The sequence below is a fragment of the Cyrtonyx montezumae genome, unplaced genomic scaffold (assembly GCF_038088225.1).
Source record: "Cyrtonyx montezumae isolate F1298 unplaced genomic scaffold, pur_monq_1.0 scaffold_7, whole genome shotgun sequence".
NCBI lineage: Eukaryota > Metazoa > Chordata > Aves > Galliformes > Odontophoridae > Cyrtonyx > Cyrtonyx montezumae.
Window position 1 is genome coordinate 11,249,689 of NW_027072078.1, and position 15,516 is coordinate 11,265,204.

Genomic DNA, 15,516 nt, shown 5'->3' on the forward strand with positions numbered 1-15,516 from the left:
AAATTGCACGATATATGCTCATGATTTTTCACTTCTGGGCTGCAACTTGAAATGAGGCCAAAGATGCAGTGAATGCTATGGTTTCATTCCAGTCCCTATTTCTGTGCTGTGAGCCTCCCTGTGGATCCAATAAAACTGTTAATCTCAAATATTGAACTTGCACTTTCAAAGTGTCAAGGAGACAGTGACTTAGATATTTTGCCCAATCTATATGTGCCAGACAATAAGTAATTCCCACACTTCCACCTCAAAATCTGCCCTCTCCCCTGTCCTGCAACCTGCCAAAATTTTGAGCTTAATTCTTTTTGATTTAGAAAGAAGGATTCTCAAGCTTGATTACACATTAATAGAAAGACAACATAGAAAATTAATATAAAATAAATCATTAATGGATTATAACATCAGGGAAGGAAAGTATTTCTTTTGTAATGTCTGACCTACACGAAGTGACAGATAATTTTATCAATTGATTCTGGCCTTGGATCTCTAGTTGCATGTACAGATAAACAAATGCAATAGCACATTTTACAGTATCAGCACCGGTTTCTTTTTGTGCCAGTTCTTCCAGGGGTATGTTGCAAAAAATACTGAAAAATACTGAAAAATACTGGTGAGAAGACTTTTTTTTTTTTTTCCTGTAGGCAAAGTTAAGTGGGAGATGGTCCCAACCTGAAAACATTGGCGTATACTTAAAAACTGATGCACAAAGCTAAATAAATGGGGAAAGGAAGATAGGAAAAATAGAAATAACCACTTAGGCAAGCTAAATCTACACACAGATCTGAATGTGCGTAGTTGAAGTAAACCCACTCTAAGATTTGCATACACATATTTCACATACATATGTATGCGTATATGTATATATATACAGAAATTTCAAGGTAAAATATGAGAAATCCACATTCTCTCTCACTGACCCTATTAATTAATAGTTTCCCACACCAAAAAAAAACTGTGCAAATGAGGATTTGAAGTATATTACTGCTGGGCTAGTTTTGATTGAGTTATTCCATCCTGTAGTAGCAGCCTGAAGAAAGCATTTAGAAAGCTATTTCTGAGTAATCTGACTGTAGATGTTCTTACAGTAGTTCTGGGTTCTTGAGCAGCAAGCAGGCCTTGATTAGGATGGAGATTTTTCTTAATCACTGTAATTCATTTTTATCAACTTCACTTCTCAAATGTTTAGATAAATTTGAAGATAACCTACGATGCAAATACTTCTGGAGACCAAAAGGAGTGGAATTGTCATTTGGTATTCATCACTATGCTGGAAAGGTGAGGTCATGTGATTTTTATTTAGTTAAAAATCATAGTGTTGTAGTTATTATCTGTTTTAACCAGAGTTATTGCCTTTTCCTCCCTTTAATAAACAAAATGATAGTTTACAGAAACAGAATCTATGATAAATTTTATGTGTGAAGTAGTCTAATCTAGAACCTATCCTTAGGACTCTATTAGAAATTAGATGAATAGAAGCACCTTTTGTTCTGAAAGAAGTCTGATCCTGCAAGCACCATGACTACAGTATTTTTAAAGGAACAACTTTGGAACCAATTGAAGCTATGCAATTTTTAACACCAAAATCCTGGAGAGCATTTAAAAGACTGAATGGTGTAATTTTGCTAGCACAGATGATTTTCCATACTCCACAGCATCTGTCTTGCTCTCAGCAGTTCACCTGTGCTTCACTACATATGGAAATGACTTCCAATTGTTTCATATAACATGAGCTTTGCTAATGACTTCAGGTGCAAATCTTCATTCACAAAGTGAAAATAACATATCAATGTTTTATTTAGTTATTAGTAGATCAGTTATCTGTTCTATGGCTCATTATAAAGAGTCAAAAATGTTATAATATGCCCTAGTAAACTTAATCCGGCTTTCTGGCCTGTTAAGAATAACTGTAACATGTCACACAAGTTTAATAAATCCTTTGTCCCCAAGTGGCCAAGTCATAAAAACGCTACTGACTAATTGTGGAGGAGAAACACGTGGACTCCAGCAGAATTAGGCTGAAAAGGAACATTGCTGGTAGTAATAAAAACAGTTTAAATAAATAGTTTTAACAGTCTGTAAAAAAAATGTAACATTCTTATATGATTATAATTTCCATAAAAGATAAGGAGAATATTTTAAAAAAACAAAGTTATCTACTGATGCATTACATACTATAAGATCAAAACTAATGTACCCTTGCATGCAGAAAGAAATGATGAACATTTAGTTTTCCGAGTAACATTTTGGAAGTATTAGGAAATCTGTTTAACAGGCTTCTTGATAATGCTCTACATCTAGAACTTACTCCTGTTCCTAGAACAGAACTAGTTACCGATCAGTTTGTGCAGGCAATAAATAAATTTTGACTGCCTAGGAACCATTTCTTATTTTGCATGTAAACTGTCAACAAGCTTTAATGACGTATCTCTTTTATATATCTTCATGCATCCCATAGTTTGATGTGACAAAGCATACTATAACATGACTAAAACACAATTTAACCCAATTTGGTCTGCAGTGGCATATAATTAATATTGGTATTTTGGTTTGCTTTTAGAATGGTTCACAGGTTGAAGGTATTGTGTTAGCTGTACAATTTTAAGTCCTTTGCAGATAATTCACTGGTTTGTCAGAGCTGAACTAACTGATTGAAGAGGTCATCTTGACTGTTTGCACTTTAAAAAGCATGTTATTCTGGGGGAGCACTTTTTGGCAACACATCTGATACTATGTCCCATGCTAGGTATTATACGATGCCTCTGCATTTCTTGAGAAGAATAGAGACACTCTTCCTGCTGACATAGTGGTGGTGTTGCGAACCTCAGAGAACAAACTTCTTCAGCAGCTGTTTTCCAGCCCATTAACCAAAACAGGTACTTTCTGCAACAGCTTTGCTTACTTTGCAACATTTTCAGCTACCTCCTCCTTTAAAAATGAGTTTTTTTTCTGCAAAAAGCTCTGCTTTTCAGCTCTTTCTGCTGTTGAAAGTTTCCCAGATATCTAAAATGATAAATAATAGTAGTAATTATATATATTTTTAAAAAAGTATGTCATCATAAACCCAGGAGGCAAGATTCATTCACTGTTCCAGAGAAAGGGAGATTATATGGTGTTCAGGGCAAGAACTTATTTTGAAAGCAGAATGAGACTGTGTTTTGATTCTTTGTCCTTTGCTACATTCAGTTCAGTTATATTCTTGTGTAGTATTTCTTACAGTTTGTAAATCATGTAACAGTGTTAGTTTGGAGATAATACCCATCTGTTTAGATTCATTGATCAGTATACAAAATAGTTTCTTACAAATTTTGAAGTATGAATGCTAATTTGCTAGGATTCATTAATTCCTTTTATCGTAAGCTTGCTGACACTGACTTACTTAAAAGTGCACAGATCTGTGGCTAAATAAAACAGTAAGATAAAATTTGCTTTCTCTGTGGATTGATGCCAGAATACTAGTGACATGGATAAATGCAGTATACGTGCCAACAAGACAAGAAATGTACACATTAAAAATGTCAGTCAGTGCATTTCAGTGCCATGTTCTTCAGAAGTAATAAAAAACAATAAGGAATAATCCAAATACAATGCATTGTATTAGATTGCAAAAATTTTTTGGTCTGATATGATTAAACAAGTGTGATTGTTGTATTTCTACAAAAAATACTCTGGATAGAAAAAAGTGTATGTGCACTAGGTAGTGCTGTGTAGCTTCACTCTGTATAGGCTGTAGGTACAATTCAGTGCCTGTGCAGCGTATCTTATCTGTGATTTCTGGAAACTCTGAAGTCCAGTAAGTCTCTGGAATTGCCCTCAACCTATCCTGAAACTTCTATATAGAAAAAGGACATCTGGAAGAGCCTAGATATAAGACCATTCTTTGCACATATGTAACCAATAGCAAAATATTTGCTTGTATTCTGCACAGGATAGATTTCTACTACTCTTTCCCTTCCTGTAATTAGAAGGCTCTGGATTACTTCCCTTCAAATTATGATTTTAGATAACCCTGAGAGGCGAGAATCCACTGAGGAATCTGCTTCTCCTTTCAGCTGTGACAAGTTTAGATGAAGGGAGATGTAGTTTAAGATAGAGTAGGATTGTTTATTGCCTAAGTAGGAAACACAAATCTTTGAGTCTATTTCTTCTGACATTTGAGTCCTTAGTAAAGACTGGCAAAAAGAGTTTCTTATTCTGAATGTATCAAGCAAAGCCAAAAAACTCACACTGGGTCCTCACCTCCCTCTTTACCAGCCATTTTCTACCTTGGAGCTGTTGTCAGAATGAAATAGATTAGGTGTTTTCTCACAGTTATCAGTCACAATTATTAGAAATACTGTATGTTCGACTTTGTGCAAATTTTTCTGCCTCTGGCTTTCTTGAGATGCTTTCAAGTGATGGCAGAGGCTGAGAATTTTCAAACTGAGATTTCTCAGGAGAAACTGAGAATTCTTCCCAAGATGCATAAAAAGTTCAGTAAGAAAATACTTCTCATTGAAGCAATGTATGTTTACCATGTTGGTCTATTTTCGCTTCTTCTTTTTTCTCATTTCCTATTTAAATTAATTGGATGGTTTCTGCTTCCCATAATAGAAAGTTTACTTTTCTGTGTAGTACATGTAACAAGTTGAGTGATATCTTTGTTTCTTTCAAGTCAGTACAGGACATGCTGGTAAAAATCATTATGCATATATTCTGTGCATGTTATAAGAATAACTTAAATCTCTTAGGTCATTTCTATTTTTTGAATTATTTTTTTTTTTTTGTGTGTGATTTTGCTCTATTTTTTCCAGCTGTCTAATATCATTGGCACCCATATCTTGTTTTGGGGCCTCTGTGTTCTTAAATCAGATTGTTGCCAGGTTTAGTTTTGGCAGCTCACAAGATAAATGAAAGGTCTGGCTGAGATGGAAGGTATCACTGGCAGTGCTGCTTCATCTCTGCATAGTGAAGAAAAGTAATGCTATTCACTTAACTTTCTACATAGAAGCTTTTGTAAACAAAAGAATAGCGACTGTGTAAATTTCCCATCACTCTGCCCTTGCCTCTAAGCCGTCTTCTTTCCACTCGATATATACTTCATTTCTAATGCCAGAAAATATACCAATTAAGATGCATGGTCTTGATACAATTTTCTTCAGCTTTTTGTAGATTACTGACTGATGTGAAAGTTAATAATTTACATGGAAGCCATATTGCATCTCTCCAGGTAACCCTGACTTGAAATGAGCCTTCTGCCAGTATCTCTGGTGTTTTGTTTGAAGATGAGTGACAGCACATTCTCACATCTGCTTGCAACTAGCTCTGGAATTTGCAGCATACGTGGTTTTTGCCAAGCAGCTCTTTCCAATATGCGTAATAGTCACTAGGTGGTGCTATCCCAGAAGCGAGAGGGAATTTGAAACTATTAACGTGGGTCTGCCAATTACTAAAATGTAGTTCTTAAATACCAGTAAGAACAAAAGATGCCTTTCCCACTCTGGGAAGATCTTCTGTTTGAAGTATATTTATATAACTTTCATGTCTTCCACTGTCAAAAACTGAGCAGTTTCAAGAAAATAAATATTAAAAAGACTAAATTCTTTTACTAATTTAGGATCACATTAATCCCTGTAATTTACCAAACATACTTATCCCCTCTTAACAAATGTTTCTGTTTCACACTAGCAGACTGTGTAGTTTAAAAGGCCAGAAATTAACAGCAGAACTTTAAATGCACATTTCTAATAGTGATTTATGGTTAAAAGAACACAGAAATAGTGATATAGATGCCAGAACTTAAATCAAACATTCCAGGATTAATTTTGTAGATTGTCCAGCTTGTTTTTTCTTCCTTCAGTGGAAACTTAAGTGTATTCAGTGCAGTTTGGAGTCTGTACTTTCTTGGGGCCTAAATGAATATACTTTTATTTAACCTTCTAGTTCTGTCAACTGCTGCTGGATTTGTCACTTTTTCTACAAGCACAATTCTCTTAGTGCTGAAGGTTCTGTATATTCTAAAACAAAAGTGACATATACTCCAAATATAAAAGAGAAAGAGCATTTTAAAAAGTCTGCCACTAATTCAGTTGAATATGCATGTTCCCATTCATAATGCATTCCTATTTGTAGTGTTAGTTTATTGCTGTCATAGCTAATGCGTCAGAGAAGAAAGAAATCGTGCAATCTATAAAAGAGTCCACTTGAAAGAGAAGTGGGTTTAACTGAAAAGATTAAGGAGAGCTCTGGTACATCCACTACTGTAGTAGTGAGGTGTCAGATCATTTGACAACCTGTTCTGATACTTAAGAATTTTTGCAGTGTCACATTTAAATGCTGATAGCATTAGAGTGCTTGAGGTTTTTAAAAGCACTGGGTTTTTTGTGACTGTAGATCACTCCTCCACTTTTTGCTCTTACTTTATGTTCCCCAACTGATCTGCATGTGGTGAGATGGGAAGGTGCAGGAAACAGGCTTCATCTTCTCAGAAAAGCTGCAGCACAACATCATTCTCTATTTTTGAAATAATCCCTGCAGATTTTTTCCCCTCTAAAATTCACAGACCCTTAGAACTTTTGTCATGGTGACTCTGTTCTACCTTAGATCCTTTATGTAGAGATGAGGAGAGAGTTGCCACCTCGAGGGAGGTAAAGAAAAGAAAAATACCCCAGCCTTCCACCCCTAGAACAGAGATGCAGCAGAAATATTTCTGTCCCAGTTTTGAGGCTGTGTAGGGTCTGGATTTGGGTGTGTAGATTAAACAGACCTGAGCACCAGTACTGCTATAGTGATATCACCTCTGATAATTTTAGTAGCATTGGGTATTGCTCACGCAATTGGAGTGTACATTTATATATCACACGAGGTTAATAAGCTCACCTTGTTCATAATCCCTAGATACACGAGCTGGAGAACTGGGCTGAAAGCTTTCAAAACCTTCACCATGGAGGTAGGATGTTTTAACAAGAGAGAATCTTCATCAAAGTTTGAAGAAAATAGATTTTTTTCAAAAACAGATTAATTAGAATTAACCTGCTTAAAGGTCACTTCCTCTCCTCAGTATTGATTTTTGGTTTGTTTTCTTTGTGCCTTTGCATCTCCTGCCCTACATACACCCCTCAGACAAAAATTAATGATCAACAGTGTATATCCCATTAAAAAAAAAAAAGAGCAAATAGACCATATGCTGAGAAAGCCTGGCACATTTTATTTGCGTTCTTTCTTTATACACCTTAAAGCATATAAGAATTAGGGCTTTTTGCAATATCACTTTAAAGAATTACTTTTCAGCATTCTTTCACAATTTCTCAATGTGGGGAATGTTTCTTTTATTTCAATCCCATGAAAGGAAACTACAGAGTGAAATCTTGACCAATTAAAATCTTCAGTGCTTTGACAGTGTTTTCAATGGGACTAAGTTACTGTGATCTCCTACTACACAAGCATTTCCTCTGTCACCAGATAGTGGCAAGGCTCCTGGTTGGTCTGTCAGACTTGCTCACTGAAATACAGTGTTTCCAGCTGAGCTTAGTGGATTTTTTCTTTTAATTCCATACACTGCAATAGAGTGAGAGACACTGCAATAGAGTGAGAGACACGATACATCTAAATTTGTGACTTTATCCTGCAGTAAATTCTACTTGTAATGTCACTTGTGTGTATTTTCACCTCTAAGAAATAACTACAGGCACTCTAAGTCAAATGAATTGGAAACAAATTAATTATATAAAACATCATAATTATAATCTCACTACTTATAGATGAACAAAAATTTCCATTTTATAAGAATTTGGATCAGGTTAATGGAAGCTGAGTAATTTCACTCGGAACAGAGGCTTTCCTACTTCTGACTGGTCCATATGTTAAAGGCATATAAAAGTTTATTGGTTTTGCTTTGCTGCCAGTGTGTTGTGTGCAAAGAGAAGCTTTAAACCACAGATGTGCAGTGTAACAATAGTGAACTTTATTGAACTGCAGATGTGGGACATCAGTAAACTAAATTAAATATAGCTTAACTATAGAGGTAGAGTTTGATTACATTTTTATTCATTGTTCACTTCAGCATTTTACAGTTCAGTATGTCTTTTTCTTCTCATCCTAAGGTTTTGTGTCAAAGGGCAAATGCGGTAGACAGATACAAGACTTGTAAATAGTGGGATTCAAAACATGCTGTACAATAGTCCTAAAAATGAAACTCATCTAGAAACAAAACCATATATCAGATGAAAGTTAACATTTCAGTCCTGCTCAGACTTTACACAAGGTGTAACAATTATTTAATACTGAGAATAACTCTATAACCATTGTCAATGAATCACTGGAATTGCACACGAAAGCACAACAACTGGGAATGTTGAGTTAGGTTGATCGCACTTTTGCTTGGTAAAGGGTGTTGACCAAGCAGAAGTCCACTCGTTTTAATATGCTACTTCACAGATTACACTGTACTGAAAATGGACAAAAGGCATAACATAAATTCTTTTCTCCAAGTGCTTGCTACTTGAACCCTCCAAAGAAGTACAAGTGGACACATTTTAGGAACAGAACATTGTGAACTTATTGGTTTGATTCTTAGTAGGATATCTCCTGGAGTACAAATGCTGAGAAAAATTTTTCTTTACCTTTTTTTCAGAAGAGACACTTTTTCAGTTTGCATTTTCTAATCAAACTTTGAATTCTACAATGAACATTATCTTACACTAGTGACTAAATATTATCTTAGCACTTTGTTGTATACTAATCAAGTTGAGTTATGTCAAGCAGTCGTCTTTTCCCCAGGCTGAACAGACCCAGGTTATTTAGTCTTTCCTCATATGGGAGATGCTCCAGGCCCTTTATTGTCTTTGTGGTCCTCCACTGGATTCCTTCTAGGAGATCCCTGTCTTTTTTTGAGCTGTAGAGTCCAGAACTGGAAACAGTGTGCAAAATGAAGGATGTCAAATACATAAAATAACAGTGGGGATCGGATTTGAATTTCCATCTATTAGTAAAAATAAATGCAACATATATTCATTCAGATGCCTATGGAAGAAAAAGTAAACAACTCTCTTCTTCATAGAGATCATTGGAGTAAGGGTGGTTTTTTTTTTGTTTTTTGTTTTTTGTTTTTGTTTTTTAATGTAATACTGAAAATGGAGAACATTGTTCAGTGTTAGGATCTCTACAGAAAATATATTATCATTTTTTCCTTCAAATCTAGATTGTGGATGTGGTTACAGGAATCAGGGAATGTGCTTGAGCAATGGTGAGCATCCTGTTGATGGTGAGATACTATTCTGCAGGATTCTTAATTATCTGCTGTCCCCCAAGGTGTCAAGGTTTGTTGTCCCAGTCAGATCATATATAACAGCATCAAATCTTACACTGCCAGACTTACATGGATGGAAGTTACTAAGGATCATATCTGAAAAACTATGACCAATGCCTTGTGATAATGTATAAAAGGTAAAAAAGAGATGAGTCACTTTGCAGCCTGATCTGTTTAGTCTTCTGGAGCTGGGGCATTAGAGAACAGTCAACCTGTCAGTCGCAGTCCATTATTCAGGTCTCCAACTAGTCCAACTGCAGACCTGACTCAAAATGCTGGGCATCAGGCAGTAGATAGTTCCAGCATTGTTTGCAGCATAACTTCTAATAGCTTTTTCCAAACAATTTTTTTTGTTTTGTCTCACTACTGCTTCAGACAGTTAGTTCTCAGCTGTAGTTTATCACTCCATCATTATCCTGTGCTTGTACAGAAGTACCTAGCCTTGTCCATCAGTCTGTGGCCAAATAGAGTTTGTCCAGCATGTAATCCACTCTTTCTTTGCCATCATCTTTTCAGATGTGTCCCTCCTGTGCCTGGAAACATGTTTATTACATAATCTAATGGTAGCATACGTGCTCTGTAAATGTGGTTGTTTCATGGGACTGTGATGTTCTGAGAATCATATTTGTTTTGCTTGCATGATTACATATATGCCTGTGATATTTCAGAAAATGTCTGCATTTCAGTGAACACATTCCCAATTGGGTAGATGGCTGCATACCTCTAATTCAGTTCAGCTGGAAAATTGGGCAAGTTGATTGAAGTAACCATTAATAGTCAAGGTTGTGTTTTAAAAAGCATCTTGGTCACTGCCAGTAATTAACTGCATACCATAATCTCTTCTTTCTTAGTACTTACTAGGTAAGGGTTGAAATGAAAACCTTTCTTATTGAAGCCCATACATTTACATATTGTGGAATATAGTAGGCAGTTTGACCTTCATTTCATCTCAGCTGCTGTCAGGATTGTCTTTATTCTCTTGCATTCTACATGGAGCCTACTAACCTACTGTGTTAAAACAACATTTAAACAAGACAGGAACCATGCTTACAAGCAGATTTATTTGTTGCAGTAAACATTGTCTTGTGTTTGCCTGTGGCTGCCTTGCTAATGTGAAAAGTAACCACTGAAGTGTCTGCAATGTATGCAATAGAAGTCTAGCAATTTAAAGCTTTTAAGTAACTGTAAGTTACTTAAATTAAACTGTAAATATGATCTGTATCTACTTCATGCTAGCGCTAAGTGAGTTTTGAGATTTGTCATCAGAAACTGTCTGATTACTGCCTCATTACATTTTTAATTTCAAACTATCACTGTCAAAAGAAAAAGAATATTTTTTTGCTTATGAGACTATTATTCCTAGTTAAGTTATTCCCAGGCAGGCCTCACTAAGTTTTCATGGTTATTGGATTCCATTTTGTAGTATGGATCCAGTTTTGGAAATACAATTTCTTATATTTTATTTACTCATTTGATATGGGAAGTAAAGAAATTCTGTTTTCAGAATAAGCAGCAGTGGTGATGTGTGTGTATTAATCAATTTATTACATAGGTAGTATTTTTATAAATACATTCCTGTGTAATATATACTGCATAAGAGAAAAATGGACTCTTCGCTTTTTATTGCACAAGATTAGCTTAAATGACTTCTGTGACTCAAAAGAATAGAGTCTTGGTAGTCAGTGACCAGATTCAAATTAGTACTCAATAAAAAATTACATGTATTCATTTATAGGCGAGCTAAGAAAAGCTTAGTCTTATGGTAGTAGAAGATGAAAATGCATTATGAAGATAAGCAGTCGACTTCCGTAGGCTAGATAAAATGTATTGAAAGGAAAGACAGAGAAGAATCTTTGTGTGTCAAAGACATTGTCTGACTCTGTACCTCTCCTGGAGTGCAAGTGCTTAGCTGTGATTAGAAGTAGCGTCAATGAAATATGAATGCATTGTAGCATTTCTGACCATATTACACTGTATCTGCAAGTAACTCATCTTTATCTGAACCAGAAGCATGAAAGAAATTAATAAAATATATGAGGATAAGGAAAGAGCTTGTACCGTGCCCTCTCTATAATAGTAATATCATGGTACAGCTTGTACAATAAGGTGACATTGTATTAGTCTCTCTCTGTAAGTTATTTGCACTTCACAAACTAGAAGTTGTGTGAAAGCATAGAGTAATTCTTACCTGCTATGCTTTTACTTTGGAAGGGAGAAATGATCTAACAAACATAACAGACATAACCAAAATGTAGTTATAATTACAGTGCTAATATTAGTAATTTTTGCTTTATACTACTTGTAGGATGCATCACCTAAGAATAGTGGAGTAATGACAGATGTTAAGCAACATCAGAACTTACAGCCAGAAACTGAACTTTTCCTAATTAGCGTGGAAAGTCAGTGGCGTGAAAAATCATTAATTTTACCAGCTCACACAGTAAGTGCTAGGGATGCAGGAGAGAAGCCACAAATGCTGTCTTGTCCTTTCTGAAATCTAGAAAGTGCTTCCAAAGTCCAGCTTGAAAAAGACAACTCATGTCTTCGTTCTGTGCTATGTACTTTTCAGAACTTCTCCTGCTTGGGCTTGTGTAGTGGAAGAGATGTGGCTCTTCAGCATCTCTATCTTTCTCATCTAGCTGGAATTAGAATACATTTGAAGAAATAGGAGTTTTCCTCAGCAGTTTCAAGGCAAAATTTATGCTGAATATAGACACAGTGAGCTTAGCAGTGACTGCATAGCCTTCTATGCTGCTATTTCTTTCTGTTGGAAGCTCTTGGAGCCTTTCAAGGACTCTAATGACTGAAAATTCCCAAAGCACTAACCACATCCCTAACTTTATTATACAGATGGGAAAAAAAGAGAAACACTGGGGCTGGCTGATTACCCCAGTGACACAATTGAATCCTAGAAACCTTTGTCTCTGATAGTGCAGACACAAAGGTAGGAGCCTTCATTGTTCAGATGAGCAGACCAGCCAAACGGGAAAGGAAATGCATGTGAACAGCATTGAACAGGTATATATTTAAAAGATCAGTCCTAGTTTAAAACAAAATAAAATAAAAAATTCAGAAAATTTTGAGGGAGTTTTAAGTTTTTTAATTTGTCCACTTTATGATATTGGATCTTATATTTGTAGTATTTTATTTAACTCTATGAGCATATCACTTGTGTTTTGTCTAAAGTGTTGATCATATGTGCGTGAAGCCAGAATTCTGACAGTCACAGTGCAATCTTTTAACCTTTAACCAGCTTAACCTTGCAAGGAGCTTGTGGCAGTTTTAACTGGCTATATTATCTAAAACCATTTGTTCTTCAAATATTGATGTTCTTCACAGAGTGGAATAACATTTTACTATTTCTGGTGTGTAAAGTAATAAAGGACCTTTTAAATGAAAATCAAATGCAGGGACAGGTACTCCAAATGTTTACTGACTATAAACTTCACTCCAATTCTGGGTAAAACATCTCTTATTATGTAAATTGATTTTCAAGCCACATTTGTTCTGTTATTAGTTTTATTGGTTGGGCATGTTGCAGATAGTTATTTTCCTGAACATGGACTAGTTAAGATGAACTTTTTCTGAAACACCATTTTATGTTTGATCTGGAAAAGAAAACTCTGATAACATTTTTTCTGTGGCTTTCAGATTGTGCTACAATTGAGTAGTTAACGATTACAGTGGAGTTCATTTGACTTATGAAACAAGAACAGTTAAAAATCCATAAATGAATATTGGTCTTATTCTTAGCTTGTTCTTTATTTTTACCAATAAGAAAAATGAAATTATTAGTGTAAAATAGACAGCAAATCATTGTTTATGATTGAAATTTGCTTTTCCCTGTAGTAAATTACAGCCATGCTAAGGTAAACTGTCATGTACTTTGGCCATACCATATATACTCTGTAGTGCCTAGTAAAAGCATAGGATATTGAACAAAACCTTCAGGTAATAGAATATTGCAGACAGGTGTGTTCATACCCTGAGTAAAAGTGGTAGTACATGGTGAACAACTAACAGTTCCAAACCTATTGAAAAAAACTGCAAACCAAGCAGAGCAGTCTTGATTACTTAAGCACTGGCTTAACTGTACTTAATACCAAGCAATCAGACATTCACGAGTTTTCCTGGACAAGATTTAGCAGTTGTTTCATACATCACATATGGGCTTTAGTTATATGGCAACTTTTTTCTCTCAATAAATGTAATAGCCTGAGTAGTAAAGGTCAAGCTGAACTAGCAATAAAAGCATGCTCATGTCAGAATACCAGGTGAAGACTTCTGAGAAACATTAAGAAAACCAGGAATTCTATTCTGTAGAAGCTTCTTCCCTGCTGCAGCTAGATATTCAAAGGTGATGCTCAGATGGAAGTGAAACAAAAAAATCTACAAAATTCTTCTTTTATTTTCATGTATAATGAAAATAGCTAGTAATATGGCTGGCTAAGGCAAAAAAAAAAAAAAAAAGTAAAAATTGAAAGTACAAGGAACATACCTGGTGTGTTTTTTGTAGCCAAGGCCATTTCTATCTGTAAAACATAAAATGTTATTTTCTAAACACCTGTTACAGCAGGAAATAATAATATATGTTATGTAAATACATTTGAACAAATTTTGAAAACTACTGCAGCCCCAGTGGTAGTCAACTGCCTCAGGACTTGCAGAATCAGGAATCTGATCTAACTATGTAGCTGTGGCTGACACCTAGAAAGAATGAACCAATGATCAAAATTATGATGCACAGACCTTTTCTTTCATAAATAGGAACTGTCTACTTTTTAATTTCCTTCTGGTGTGTGAAGTTATGAAAGGTATTTGATTTATTTTTTAAAAATTGCTTGTTTTTCTAGATCAGATGTGGTAGGTGTAGTTTTAGTTCTGCATGAAAAGCTCAGGGTGAGCTTGGAGATATTAGTAATCAATAGTCATTATTAACCTAATGCAATCCCTTAGTGTGATAAACCTTGATGATTCTCAGTTTTAGTTAGTTACTAAAGTTCTGTAACTTGTTGAAAAATTCAACAAAATTTTAAACAGAATTTGTCATTTAAAAAAGTCTGATTCACTTTTGTTAATTCTACCAACTGCCATTTCAACCTATCTACATCATCAGTACTACAGTGCAGTGCTTTCAAGCATGAAGACGACCTGAATTGCTGATCCTAAGCATAGCCCAAAAACCTTTCCAGATTTTCTGCTTTAGTAATAATAAAAAGGCACAAGTAAGTAATTTCTAACATATAAAAATATGAAAATTACAACTAAGAGAAAAAAATTCAACAATGCCTTGCACATTAGAGTCCTCATTTTAACCACAGAGAGCTGTATAAACTTTATATAACATGAATCCATATAATACTTTCAAAACACAAGTGTTTATAAGTATGCATATTTGTATACATACACTAGATTTTCAAAACAGAATTGTAGTTCTCATTAATGTGTACACTATATCCTTAAAGCATTTTCCAAAGTCATGGACATTCCTGGTGTTCTGCATTACGATTTAGACCGTCAGATAACAAACATTCTTAATCTGAAAATGACATAGCATTTTTGCATCATTGTGTCAATCTAGCACTTTAAATAAAATATAAATAAAATTCCAGCATTTTAAAAGGTAAATACTTTTGAAAATGAATACAGAATACTTGAATTGCTCTGAAGAATGTCATTGCTGTGTTTCTGAGTGTTGACCTCCAAACTCTTTTCAGGAGGTTGGCATTTCCCATGTGTTTGCAGGGAAGAGCAAAAATTCCCTTCAGTGTTATGTGCACTTTGTGTGTGCTCTTCTCCTGCATAAAGAACTACCAGCAATTATGTGTTCTTGTTTTTTGTTTCTCCCATCTTGCTTCTGTACTAGTTCTGTAATACGCGGTTTATCAAAACTCTGAAGACTGTTTAGAGTGACTGGCTTTCTGTGAAGCAAATAGCTAAACACTGGAGTTGATGCAAACAAGGCACTTAGCATCTGAAAGAAGTGTTAACACTTTATTTACATTTAAATTAAAATGGACACTTATTTATGTGTTTTGGTTCTGAAAGGTGTGTGGTACATCTGCAGAGGCCTATTGTTTATTCATGCTGTAAATCCTTTGAAATGTGTTAAAATGCTTCCCACTCATTATAAAAATCCTGCCACCCATGGATTAGGGCTTTGATGTCACCAATCCTGCTTCAAAGGGTTCTTTCAATGCTATTAATCACAGTTTAGCCTCTGAAGATATAGC

General features: G+C 35.1%; 1 protein-coding gene across 1 annotated transcript in view; it reads left to right on the forward strand.

The window, feature by feature from the left end:
• The window catches only part of MYO3B (myosin IIIB), a 162,781-nt gene that overhangs the window by 73,062 nt on the left and 74,203 nt on the right, over nucleotides 1–15,516 (forward strand). The window contains exons 20-21 of the mRNA XM_065751107.1: nucleotides 1,187–1,275; nucleotides 2,744–2,873. Of these exons, the coding sequence (XP_065607179.1) occupies nucleotides 1,187–1,275; nucleotides 2,744–2,873 (219 nt within the window). The remainder of the gene's footprint in view (nucleotides 1–1,186; nucleotides 1,276–2,743; nucleotides 2,874–15,516) is intronic.